Source organism: Chironomus tepperi, unplaced genomic scaffold (genome assembly GCF_022539635.2).
Source record: "Chironomus tepperi strain 1889 unplaced genomic scaffold, CSIRO-AGI_Ctep_v1 contig_196, whole genome shotgun sequence".
NCBI classification, from domain to species: domain Eukaryota; kingdom Metazoa; phylum Arthropoda; class Insecta; order Diptera; family Chironomidae; genus Chironomus; species Chironomus tepperi.
In genome coordinates, this window is record NW_027226318.1 from 1,771,808 (window position 1) to 1,786,066 (window position 14,259).

Consider the following 14,259-nt stretch of genomic DNA (forward strand, 5'->3'; position numbering starts at 1 on the left):
CGATACATTTTGAGTATTTTTAGAGTTCCCACGATATCATTTTCATTCGATCAGTGATTTATGCTTTAGAAAAACTAAAATACAGCTGATATAAATAGGCACATTGTGATGAACAATGCGTAATAAATATTTTAACTGTACATGTCAGAAGATAATGAAATCGGTTCTTTTATTGCCAGGACTATGCCAAATGTTATAGGCATTCGAATGTTTTAGTTCGGTCATTGAATCAATTGAGAGAGTGAGGACATATTTCTGAGAATTTTTGTGTAGAAACATTGAAATAAAATATTAATTTTGGTATGCTGACTGGATGATTAAGTGGTCAATTACTTTGCTGAGTGTATGTTACTAAGGTGACTGGAGATTTATGGATGGTATAATGAAATTAAGTGATTATGTGATGGAGGTTGTTCAGTTGTTGGGTTCGGATATGAAGTGATAGAGGAAGGTCAGGGGCGTATACTTCTGTGGACGAAATTCTTCAATTTAACAGGATTTTCAACGACAATTTCCCACACTTGAATTTGAATTTTTGGTTCCACCTTCATTGTTATTTCAGTCCTGATTTTTAAAATGGTCGGTTGTAAGCCTTACCATCTGTGCCACCCTTCAGACGAGGTGCTTAAGATAGGCTTTAACTCAATCCTTTACCGTTCTTACCTATGCACATTGCTCGGCCGACAGTAGTGTATTAAACGATGTCAGGGGATCCCACGAGAAGATACACAGATACCAATAGGTCAAATAGATTTCGGCTTTCCCAACTTCCTAGCCATCCTCGATCTATGCTGCTCTAAAACATCAAACATTCATTGAACCACAAAACATTGACTATCATTTAAGAACGACACAAAAATGTTCCTCTAAGTGCTTCCAAAATTCGATTAAATCTTATATTTCAAAAGATGGCAATAAACTGGATACATAACTGCCTTGTTGATTGAATGAATGATTTGCTGGTTAGATGATTGATACATCGACAGAACTGAAAGGCCATAGAATCACACAAAATTGTACAAACCACAAGTTCAAGCACTACATACCAAACTGACAAACGTGAAAATTTGTATTTTTTTCGCACAATCTTTCAATGTCGAATAATTAACACATTTGAAATTAACAAGCGACCTTCCATTTCCATCTCATCTCTATACGCGCATTTAGAAAATTGTTTTTCATCTCAATTTTTTATGAGAAAATAAAAGTGAAAAAAAATGACAAATTTTCTATTAAGAATAAATTTTAACTTTTTTCCATTCAACTAATGTACATCCACCCTCACTTGACTTGAGATGATGCCGAAAATCTTTTTATTTTCTACTCTTTTAAAAGCGATTTCATTGACCTTGTCATGTTTGTTGCTGTTTGTGCCACGCTCTTTTTTTGATACACTCATATGATAAAATGAAGAAAAAAAGTATAGTAAAGTGTAGAGGCATCCTACACTTCTCGCGTGAAAACATGTGACATATCTATTTCTACCTTAGCTTATTGCTCTTGATCGTGACGTATTTTTTGATCTATAAAATTTTTAATTATACTTGAAAGATGAGACATCACTTCAATGTGAATCAAATGATAGAAAATATTGAAGGGATTTTTAAAAATAATATTGGAGGCATTAAGGCATTGAGACAGCAATGAGAAGACAGGTTTGCTAGTTGGCTCAGCCCGATTGGGCATAAATAAGTTTGACTAGTCTTCAGCTAGACATCAACATGCCAAAACTTGGAATAGTTTAATAAAGATCCACATCTATAGCAATATCATCACCGATAGCATAAATCGGTTAATCGATCAAAAATCCAATCCAAGGTTTGAGTGACTCTAACTTGTTGCTGGATTTAGTATAAATTTGGCATCATGTCAGAGTCAAGCCAATGTAGTGCCGGATTTTGAATCAATTGACCGATTTGTGCTATTTGAGACTGCAAGGCCGTAGCTTGAAATTAGAGAGGGGAGGGGGACGGTGATTTTGACCCCCAAAACTCCTCTAGATACACCCTCGATCTACAATATTCTTTGATATTGAAAATATACTTTTTTTACAGCATTTCTAAGAAAATTTGTGTCAATAAAATTGAATCTTTGACGTAGGACTAATGAAGGTTTATTGAAAGATGAGCTCTAAATGAAGAAATTAAGTTTTTTTCTGATGCTGAGTGGAAATCGTTTTTTCAAGGACTGGTTAAAATATGACGTCGATTAAAAATTCAATTTTTTTATTGCTCTCCTTCATCTGTCACAAACTTGAGTGGGCATCTGAGCGGATTGACTGGTTGATCTTTGGTTGAACATAAGCATCTAAATCTGATTAGTCATCTCAAAGCTATTTTAGTCAACTTGAAATCAGTGCATACCTTCCCTGTATAAAATTCTGAAAATTTCAAGTCAATGACTCGCAAAGAACTTCATAAATATTTACAGTAATGCACAAAAACTACTAAATTTCTATTTCTAAAGCATGTGATGTAAAACACGATGACAGAATGACAAATTATTTGAAAATAAAGTTACACTTACAGCGTGAGCTAATTTGAATACAAATTTATTTGACCATTGACTGTGTAATGTGAACATTCGATATTTTACTAGCATATATAGTTTCTGAATAAATAGACAACTATTTTTTTGTTTTTGTTTAAATGGGTCAGAGTATAATGAATATAAATTTCAGTCCTCTTATTGATTTAGTGCATGTAGTGATTTATGCTTTATGCAATTGTTTGCTTTACTCTTGATTAATTCAATTTTGAGTGATGATATTGTAAAGGGTTTGTTGATGGTGCTATTTGAGACTGATTCAGCATTTATTTGCTAATTAATTAGGATGACATAAGTACTTCCTGTATTTAAGTATTGACTTGGAGATGAGAACTTTTTAGATTATTGCCAGTAATCAGAACGCATCCTAACATATAATGAGCATACTTACCTTAATGAGTGCACTCATGAGTATACTTAATTATAAGCATGCTCAATTTAGTCAGCATAATCATCAGCATGCTCCATGTCTGATCGGATCAAAGTCAACTAATTCAAATTATCCAAGGATTAATAGATTTTCATTCCTTCAAAATACTATTTGAACTCCAAATAACAACAAAATTTATCCAGCACTACACTTAAAATAATTTAAAAAAAACACACGAAATTCTGACTGACTCATTTTTGACATCCTACAAAATATTTTGACACCTATGCTATTAGTCTACAGTAGAGGTGGAAAGTCATTTTGAGACATAAGATACGAGTGTACTAATTACTTGACATGAAGTTAAATATTTCATAATTATCACTTCAAATGCTTACGTTCATCTTCTTACACATTTGTAGAGTGTTGATATAAGGTGTAAATTTGAGTGAAAATTAAGTAATGGGATGAATAATTGTAAGCTTATTAGCAGGATATTGTCGTCCAGGTGTCTGGTGGAAGGTTGCTTTGTAGATTGATGTAACGTCGTTTTTTTGGGGAATACCTTAAAACTCAATGCATGACTAAAATTATTATGAGTAATCAAGGAGCTAGATTATTGACCTAGAAGAAGACTCTAACAAGCAAAGAGCATCAACAGTCATGCTTCCTAAAAGCGGCCCATTTGACTGTTGGGAACTGGAAGAGTATTGTAAATATCGTGTTCAGGGCTGACTTGCTGACTTTAATAATGTTCAAGCCTCATATTTGTAGAGTTTTGACCAGCTAAAGCCCTGCTTCCATCATTCTATGTATCTAAAATGCTTAATGAACTGTAAAAATCAAAAAAACATAAATCTCATCTTCCATTTTACACAAACAATTTTTTAAGTCTGTTATTTCTTCGTAGATTATTCCATTATTAACAGTCCACTCAAATTTCTCATAACAATCAATCAAATCACAATAGATTATCGTTCTTAACTTCAGCATGAAGCAAAATTCTATTGATTATTTTAACAATTTATTTATTTGCTGCTTTTATCACATAAAAAATTGCACAATAACGAAAAGCAGTTGGGGAGTTAGGAGATTTTGTTGTTTAAATGTTTTTGTGCTTGATTCCTTGGTTGAGTAGAACAAAATGGGTAATTGATCGAAAATCCGGACAAATGTCTGAGTGACCCTGATTTGGCACTGGACACTAACAGGCACAGAGGATGCTTTCATAGTACAGAAATCTCACTACGGTATTTAAAAGCGGTCTCTTTGCCTGTTAGGGGGATTCGGTTTAAACCTGGCCTTAGCATGATTCTGACTTGGCATTGGATTCTGTTTAAATCTGGAACCATACTAGAGTCACTTTGGCCTGGTGCTGGATTTTCAATCGATTTACTGATTTGAGCTAGTCAGGTTGATTTTTTGGGCAAACCTTTGAATGTCTCTTTGGGTATGATACCCTATAGCTTCAAGGGTTAAATCGGTACTCTCCATGTTGGCTTCTATATGCCAATTTGCTCCTTACTACACAACTGAACAGAACAAAAATAAAATAAAACTACAGAAAATAGCAGCAAGCATCACTCGAGGGATTATGACAGAACTTAAATGAAACTTTGTTGGATAAAAAAAAACTTTGTGCAGCAACTAACCATGGCAAGTCGAGTGAAAATAAAATAAGAATCATGAAACTCTTTCTCATCACTTTCATATCCGAATGCTTAAACAATTGAAATTTATTGTTTCGAAAAGTACAAAAGTTGAGCATTTTTAATAGCACGAAAAAGTTTCTTTGTTTATTTCAAAAACGTTAATAATTTTTTTGTCTTCCTTCATCCTTTTGTTGAACTTAGTTCTCATCGTTTATGTGTTTAAATTAAATTATGAGTTGTCTCCTGAATGAACAACTTCTTCCAACCGTGCAATGGGAATTTTTTTTATTCATGACACCGTAAAGTTTGTGCTCAGTTCCGATGCATTTTACCTACATATATTTGTACGAATGCATTTAAACATTTATCATACATATGAGGGAGAGAACAAAAGTGAAAAAAAAAACAATATCGTGATGACGTGTGACTTTCATGAGCATATTATAAATTATTTATAGGATGTTTGGTTGTTGGTTTAGCCTGGAATAAAAAATTATATTTTTCGACAATTTAAACAATTTTTTTATATTTTCACAATAAAATATATTTTAGCAATTAATTGGTAGGATGACATGTTGTATGTCAGTTTGCTTATCTCAGTGATTCAGTAGTGGGGAATCTTTTAGTTTTGTGGTATCTCTTGGTGGTTAGACTTGATTGAAACCAACACGGCAAATGGTTGTGCAGGGCATTTCCAAACATTTTTCACCAGTGTACCGCCATTGGCTTATCGGCTTGAGTGTCGTGGCATACTAATTGTCCAACACTGGCTGATGTGGATAATTCATTGTATGTTGGAAAGTATTGTCATGAAAATTCAAAATTAAATTTTGGATTTTTGTACGAGTTTGTCTCGATTTTTCAGTGCAGACCTGCATTTCATGCGTTTTAGTTTAGTTTAGATTTTCGGCCTTTAGTTTTTGTCTGCTGCTGCATTCTGGTAATTGTGTCTGAAAGGTTACAGCTTTAAAGTAAAATGAGACCTGCATTTTATGCATTTTAGATTCGCAAGCCTACAGTTTTAGTCTAAGGCTGTTTACTTGCATTTCTTGTCTGAAGACTTGCAGCTTTAGATGAACCCTAAATAAAGTTAGTAAACTCGATAGCCTGGCTACACCCTTGGTAAGATAGATAACTCAACATAGCTGCCAAATTAGGGTCAAAACACTCTTACTTATAATGCGTTTCATCCAAAAATCTCCGTAATTTTCCCACAAATCAACCTTTATGTTTTCCAACCGAATTGTATATAGTTGCAAAATTTAATTAATTTTTTTTGAATGCAACGTAAATAAAATATTAAATTTATTAGTTGTACGTGGTAAATTTTTGGTATTTTTTGCTACCTTTTGATAAATGCTTTCATATAAAATGAAATGGATATAAATAAATAAAAAATATGTATGTTTTTTATTGTTTTATGATGTTTGCACTAACATGAATTCTCACTTCAACTGCTGTTGTGTTGAGGGTTAGGGGGTGACTAGTAATCAGGGAATAGAGATACACAATTTTAATATGCAAATTTTTGACTTTTTTATTGGGTTCAATTAAGGATAATGTTTAGCTTGTGGATATGTATACATGATTGGCATCATCTATTGGCAAACCCGAGTGACATTGTTCTCGACAGCCATAAATCTGCAGTTCTTCAAATCCCAAAAATCTGTCCATAAATCATTTGATAATCAAGTCCACACAATATGTTCATAGAAATCACAACTAATCTGTTTTAATAGATCAGTGACTGCCACAATAACTATATTTCATCTGTTAATTATTGCCAATTTGATAGTGTCATTTACATTATGATTTATGTGACATATTAATGATTAATTTTAAAAATTACCATAATGATTCTTCATTGTTGCTCTAACAGTTCCGCATCATAATTATCTCTGCTGGATATGAATTTAATGCATAACATAGCCATTTAATACGATTAAGTTTGAACTTTTTCTGCATTCTTTCCACCAACGTAATTGATTCCGATTATCATTTAAATGTTGCTTCCGACTTATTTGATCATATCAACAATACAAAAAGCTCAGCGTCAACAGCAATTGTACAATAATCCTCAATATCAATAAAACAATGATACAAAAATATGAAAATAATCGTCATAATCCGAGATTATTTTTGTGTTGAATTCTTCTTGATGTTTGTTTTTGGGATGCATCATCATTAGTTATTATCATCCATAATGCTGTTCGCAAACATGTTCTTTTGGTATATCCGAATGATATTAGTGGCAGCGTTGGTGGTAATTGGAATTGCATCTCATCGTATGCGATATAATCAGTTTTATGTAGATTTTAGATGAGATTCGATAGGAGCGTTTGACAGATATGATAATTAAGGAGATACAGAAATGCAGTTTGGGGTCAAACCCCGTCGACATGAAAATTTCATACATTTCCTAGAAAGTCGTTTACTTATTATGCTTGCTTTTTTAAGGGAAAAGAGGAGGGGGAGGGGTGTTCCGTATACTAGGGTTTTGTTGCGTTTAGACCGCAAGAATTTAGAATTTTGGATTTTTTTCCCAAAAAGGTTGGGGGAAGGGGGATGTAAGCTGAGCGTCAACTTTCTTAATTTGTCACTGCTTTCGTTAAAACTACGCTCCTAGTTCTCATTATTCACAATATACTCTTCAATATACACAATTCTCCCAAAAGAAAGACTGTTGTTGATGTCAGCAAGTTTCACTATTTTTATGAATAAATTATACCAAAAAATTCACCATCCAAACATGATAACGATGACAATATGTATACAAAGATGATATAACACTTAATAATGATTCCATTCCGTTTTTTTATCTTTCTTCATTATTTGCAGAGTGGATTACAGCAGAAATCAACTGACAATGACTTCAGTAGTGTGGAATGATGAGGAAAAAACTTGAGTCAGGCGATTAATACTGAACGAGAGTAAAAAAAAAGAAGCATAAATAATATTTTGTAGAAGTAGAAGAAAATGATTCGACTGCACTTTTATGATTTCCGTTTTTAATCTTCACGAGTACTAAATTACAGCAATTTGTTTCATATATATAGTTTTGTGCAAACTAAGGCACAAAGTAGGAGTAAGAAGATAGGATAGAAAATAAATTAAAAAAAGAAGTAAAAAACGGAAGTAAACCAAAAAGAAGAAAATTTGATAATTGAAAAAGAAAGGAATCTACTTCAATAATTTCCATTACTCTTCATATTTAATAACTTTAGGCTTATAGGGTTGTGAATCGAGAATCGCAATAAAAATTCAATAATCTCGTTTCTTTCCGAATTTCATCAAAAAAATATGAAAAAATAATTTTTTTTATCAATAAAAATTCAATTTTTATAAAAAAAGAATTTTTTTCCAATTTTTGCTCCATAAATAGTAATAAAAAAAAACATAATTAAAATTAAAATTTTAAATAATAAAAAAAAATTTGAATAAAATTTTACGAGTGTTCGCTGAAGTATCATAATAATAAATAATAATATTTATAATACTCATCATCATAATACTACCTAATAAAGCAAATTGAAAATTGAAGAAAATCAAATTTTATCGATGGAATTTCTTATTTTCAACAATAAAAGTTTTTAACAAGGTAAGAAATTTATTTTTAAACTTTTTTTTTTAATGTGCGCATAAAAAAAGTAAATTTAATGAACAATTAAAGCTTTAAGGCAGTGGTGCGCCACCTGCGTGATGCGGTACTTCCCTTCTCTTCCCTCCATCTCTTCCCTAATCTCTACCCCATCTCTTCCCCCATCTCTTCCCCCATCTCTTCCCCCATCTCTTCCTCCATCTCTTCCCCATCTCTTCCCCAACTCTTCCCTTCTCTTCCTTAAGTGATGTGCCCCTCACAAAACAAAAAGTTGCCCACCACTGCTATGAAGCATTTTTTGTCGCAATAAATTCCCTGCTCTATAAAATTTTCATGTCTGACGTAATTTTACGCTTAATTGTCGGCACATAATGACAGTTGTTCTGTAAATAAATCATCTTGGACCATAAAAAAGTAACAATAATATTTTGAATTTTACATTAGAGATTATCTCTTGTAAATTTTATGCAAGAATTATCATGAACAAGGGTAAGTGATGGTGGGAGGATGGAATGCTTTGTTTATGGATGGAGCACATATTGAATTTGACTTTTTGGATGACATTAGGGGCCAAAAAGTTGAGGTGTAGCTTTGAGATAATTCTTTGTCGACTTGATATCAGTTCAAGGCAGTTCTAGTTTAATACTGAGGAGGGTCACTTGATGGATGTTTTTGAATAAATCTACAATAGACAAATAATCCTTCAACATTATTGGTGCAAATGATACAATTACAGTTGTAGACTTCTATAATAATCAGAATCCATATTTACTTACCCCTCCGTACCCCTTTCCGATACCTAATAATCCACCACAACCAATTTAATCTACAAAAAAACTAAATTTTTATCCACAACTTCACAAATCACCATAAATGTCTAACAAAACTAACCTAATATGACACAATTATGAAAACTCTTGACAGCAATAATCATGTTAAGCACCTTAATCAAATTCTTTACTGTACACAAATTCTAAACAACAACCCCGAATCCATAAAAGTTTTCCAATAAAATTCAGATTAACATTTTCATTTTCATTGTGGCGCTATTGACCAATGAAATGGGGAAATCGGCAATAAATTTATAAATTTAACTAAAAAGCGCCATAAGCTGACTGTTTAGCAATAAATTATTGATTAATGTCATCAATAATATAGGTATTTTAATTCTATAATGACTACGGTAATAACTGAAAATCATAATAAATGAGGAGGAAATAAAATTGATTTATTGAATCTGTAGTAATGATGCTAATTTGTTGCTATGCTGCTATGAATCAAATTTTTGTGGTGCTTGAATTTTTTGCGAGTTTTTTCTTGAAATTTAAAGCATGACCCGAGTGATGTGATGTATTCACTATGTCACCATGGTTTGAAGCATCAAAGAGTCATGGACTGTCCTGACCGTTATTATATTAACCGTCACGGGACTCAATAGATGCCAGGAAATAAATTTCTGAAATGAATTATTCAATAAAAACTGCATCCTAGTATGCAATTCAAATTTGTCTTTATTTGACTAGTTCATCATTAATTAGTCTATATCCTACTGGCAACATTGCATATAATAGACATTAAATTCAACTGTTTTGAAATCATAATTTTTCATTTTGTGCCATTTTTGTTGCCAATTAAATTTCACATCATAGTCTACTTTAATGAAGAAATCGAAAATGAAAATTTATTGGCGATTTTTGAACACAAATTGATTTCTCAATCATAGCAAACTTTTATTGTGAAAAAAAAAATAGAAATTTAGTTTTGATGCAATTGTTGTGTTGTGAAAGAAAACGTTTAAATTTATTGAACAATGAAAGGAAATCAGGCAGGAAATGATGATGAGGTAATCAAGATAATGTGCCATTTGTGTGTCTTATGATTCAAGCTGTAGGAAACATATTGATGTAAGAGACACAAACCCGTGTGAAACAAACTGTGTAGACCTAATATTAGTCAGGTGTATGTCTAGTTGCAAACTTGTTAAGAATATCAAGTTTAAAACTAGACATAAGGTCAACAAATCATAGTCCGTCCAATCGAATAAGTGATCGCGAACATCTATATGAAATACATTTGGATTCCTTATGAATCCACTTTACACTATAATAAACCGTGTGGCTTCCGAATGACTGTCATGTGGAGCCCTATTAACCAGATTAGATACATATCGTCAACAGAACCACAACTAAATTAATTCATTAAATTTCTAGATATTGTCTCAATTAAACTTGATCATATCATGAATATCTTCAAATATGTATCTAAAATAATTATCTTAATTAAATTTTCAAATAATCTTCAAATTCTCCTTTAAAGTTTCAACAAACGCAACTTAATTAAAGCAAACAAAAGAACTAAATCAACCATAAATCACAAAGATTTCCTTAATTACTGTTATCTTAGGATTTGGGAGTCCGTTGGATATTGCGTTACACATGTGTGCTTTTCATGAAGCCTAAAGCCAAATTCGATTAATTTATTTACATAAGACTAGCCTATAGCTCTGTTTGACATTTTAATTGTCCGGTTCCTAAAGATTTTATTAAGGAGCTATGTAATGGAAGCCCAAAAACATCAAATCTTTAAAATATTGGCAGGATATTATGCACTAAAGCAATGATTAGTCTCTGGAGAGAATCAAACCAACGTTCTTAATCTGTTGCCTTGTCACTCATCCACACAGAACTTCTTATCAAAGATCGTAGACAGATTAGTTTTAAAATAGCTTGATATCCAAGATTGCAATCTTCCACAACATCACACATAATATCCAAACCATCCCCAAATGAATTAATAAATTATCAAGCTCAGACTAAAAAGACATGAAATTCTATAGAGCATAGAATGAGAGACGGAGATGGAAAGATGCTAATTAAACATAATTTATTGGACATAAGAATCAAATGACATTAAAGAAAATCTCCATTTTTCTATTTTCAGACTTATCAAGCAGAGGACGTACGATAACTCAAAGAAGAAAAGAAGGAAGCAAAAAAATTCTTCAAAGATTTTCTTTCGCTTCCATTTTTTTGTTCCAACAAGAAATAATAATAAATAAAATAATAATAGAAATAAGAAGCATAGATCTTCTTCGTACACAACATAATTTATTCACTGTCGCTTAATTACGAGTCAGCCACAAAAACCAAGCAAAAAAAAAAGGCTGAAATTCTTTTAAGTTTTAAATTCAAAAGCAAATCCACCCGTTCGTTGAGCTTTATCGGATAGACGTAGAAAGAAGAAAAGAAAATATTTAATTGAATTATTCAAAAGAAGAAGGGTGGGAGATTGAAAGTAAAATAAAGATAAGGCGGCAAGGCAAAAAAAAGAAATCATCCACGAAGGATGAAAAAATGCCAATAAGGTTAAATTAATTTGCATAAAATACACACGAAGCGGAACAAAGCGAGTAGAAAAGAAAAATAAAAAATTAAAGGAAAAGGACCAAATTATAATAGATTTATAATAAGAAAGTCACACAATATCGCATTTTTATAATCAATAAACGGTAGAAAAAATAAAGCCAGCACCATGACTATGTGGCAAGGTAAGTTAATGACCAGAGTTGGAGGTTATTGTGGGTTGGAGAGATTCTGAAATTGACTTAATCTACTCAGGACAGATAAAATCACGTCTGAAATCCAAACAGTACACAAAGCAGTCACTAGGACACCCTTTCGTTGTTGAACTAACATTTAGGATCCTGATTGTACCTTGACGGGTGATTTCGGTCCAATTTTCAATCATTTCCGCTCGAGAAATGATCGCATTGATTCTAAGTTGACTCAATTGAGTCGAATTTATTCTGAAAACACAATTTCTCTACCTCACAACAATCTCCAACTCTACATCCCCCAAAATTCCACCTCCAACAATAGAAATACTTAATAAAAACCATATTTTATCATTCTCTCATTTACAGGTGGCTCTATGGGCCACGGAACCCAAGGAAACAATCCATGGATGAAACTTATGGGTATTGTGTCCCATAAAGAGCGACGCCATGAGAATCCCACTAGTCAAAGCGGATCAAATGAGAGGACTCTTAACATGTAAGTCAAATTTAACATCCACTTCCTTTTATCCTATTATAATAATGCTTACCGTTGAATGCTAGAGAAAAACGAATAAGGAAATGTTTAGGTATAACGTTTGTTGAATAAGAATGAATGTTCCATAAGATAGATGTATGGTCGTTGAGATGATATATTGAGTACATGAAATGAATTGTTAGGAAATGTTGAAGTAATAAAAGAAAAGTTTGTCGTTTATGAATGTGGCTGATGATCATAATGTGGAATTACTTTAATACCTATGTATTTATGGGAGGAAATTACCTTTAAGAAGGTATGAAACATGTTTTATTACTCATATATCCCTCAAACTCCTTTGAATGACAAACGTCAGCAACGGATATCGAAGATATTTAATTAAATCAATAGAATTCCACCTGACTTCCTCTAATTGAGATAAAAGCAGACTTCATCTCTTAATCAATGTTATTCCGCAATTTCCATTCCAAAATTACTTCATTCCATACATTTCATTGCCATAAAGTTATGCAAGTAAATCCGTCAAAGCCAAAATTGCTAATATAAATTTAAATTTTTTGCTCCTATCCAAGCTCCTACCATAAAATTCAATCGAAAAATTTACATTCATTTTGAAAATTGAATAGCTTTTAAAATGCCTTCATTGAACCAGACCTTCATTCATTTCCAATACCTTAAACTGCTGCTGAAATAAATGCAAATATTAAAATTATTCTTAAATACATTAAAAGCTTCTAATGCCACCCACTTATGTTTGAATTTATGATAATATATTTCAATGCCTTAATTTTTATGGCGTTGTCATTTTCATAGAGATATACTTATGCTGAATACTGCTCCGAAATTATTTTCTAAACTGAAAATATAAATATTTTTATTAAATTTATTGTCTTCCTTGTTATTTTATTAGCATTCATGCTCTTCACATAATGCAAGCAATTACGTTCGCCTGACATTAAAAAGAGCACAATTGTCGGTCCTGAGAATACTTTAAGCTGTTACGATGTTGAAAAATGAACAATTTTAAAAATGTTTCTTTCTCAGCTAATTTTCTTATATGTTGAACATTTAATTATTATTCAAGTTGAGCTTCTTGTATCATTGTTCAGCTCTAGAAAAATGTGTAAGGGAAATGAATAGATTTGTAGTTTGAAGAAGTGGAGCTTGAAGAGAAATTGAACAAGTTGGGAAGCTGGATTGTTATTGAGTTGGTGGATTGATGAGCTTTTTTGGTTTTTCATAGCAAAACATTCATAACTTCTGTAAAAACATTCAAAACAGTCAAAAATTGAATCAAAACATTTAAAAAACTTCTTAAATGTCCGAAATATGGGCAAAAACATTGAAAGCTTCTTTTAAAACATCTGAAAAACATTCAAAATTTCTACAAAACATCCAAAAGCTACAAACCAAAACTTTTCAATTTGAATTTTTTAAATTCCAAATCAGAGTTTTAAATTAAGTTCTTAAACTCATGAATAAGATCAAACTGAATCCACAACCTCACTCATCCGTACACAAACAAAAACTAAAAACTCAATCCTTAGAAAAATCTGCATTTGAAAATGAGGAAAGCATCATGTCGTGCCAAATTAGCATCATTTTTATGGTAGAAGTATTCTCAAGATTGTGCATCCAATGAAATTGAAATGGTGCATAAAGAACTTAAGCTTCTTCCTTCCAATTTCCGCCTTTTTCACTCGTTTTGAGCTCTCTTTCGTACATGACAGTGGCGATGATGATGAAAAAAAAGACAGCAACTTTTGAAACTGACTGCAATGCAAATATAAAGCAACATATATCTTTTCACATTTTTAATGAAACTTTGAAGCATCCATATCATAAATAAATTTCGATCTTGCTACTGTTACTGCTGCTGATATTTTACTGGCATAAAAAAATATTTCTTCATGCCTTAAGACGCTAAAATATGCAGCCATGGAGCATGAAAGAAGGAAAATTTTCCACATGAGACAAATCTTATATTCATATACATATCCTAACCCTCCGAAAAATATGTTCATGTATTTGTTCATGAGC

At 32.0% G+C, this 14,259-nt stretch overlaps 1 protein-coding gene across 2 annotated transcripts in view; it reads left to right on the plus strand.

The window, feature by feature from the left end:
- The first annotated feature begins 8,091 nt into the window (after nucleotides 1–8,091).
- Sh (Potassium voltage-gated channel protein Shaker) overlaps nucleotides 8,092–14,259 on the plus strand; it is a 189,751-nt gene continuing 183,583 nt past the window's right edge. For both annotated transcript variants that reach the window (XM_070639411.1, XM_070639412.1), the window contains exons 1-3: nucleotides 8,092–8,167; nucleotides 11,108–11,714; nucleotides 12,090–12,219. In XM_070639411.1, the coding sequence (XP_070495512.1) occupies nucleotides 11,699–11,714; nucleotides 12,090–12,219 (146 nt within the window). In that variant the 5' untranslated portion in view covers nucleotides 8,092–8,167; nucleotides 11,108–11,698. The remainder of the gene's footprint in view (nucleotides 8,168–11,107; nucleotides 11,715–12,089; nucleotides 12,220–14,259) is intronic.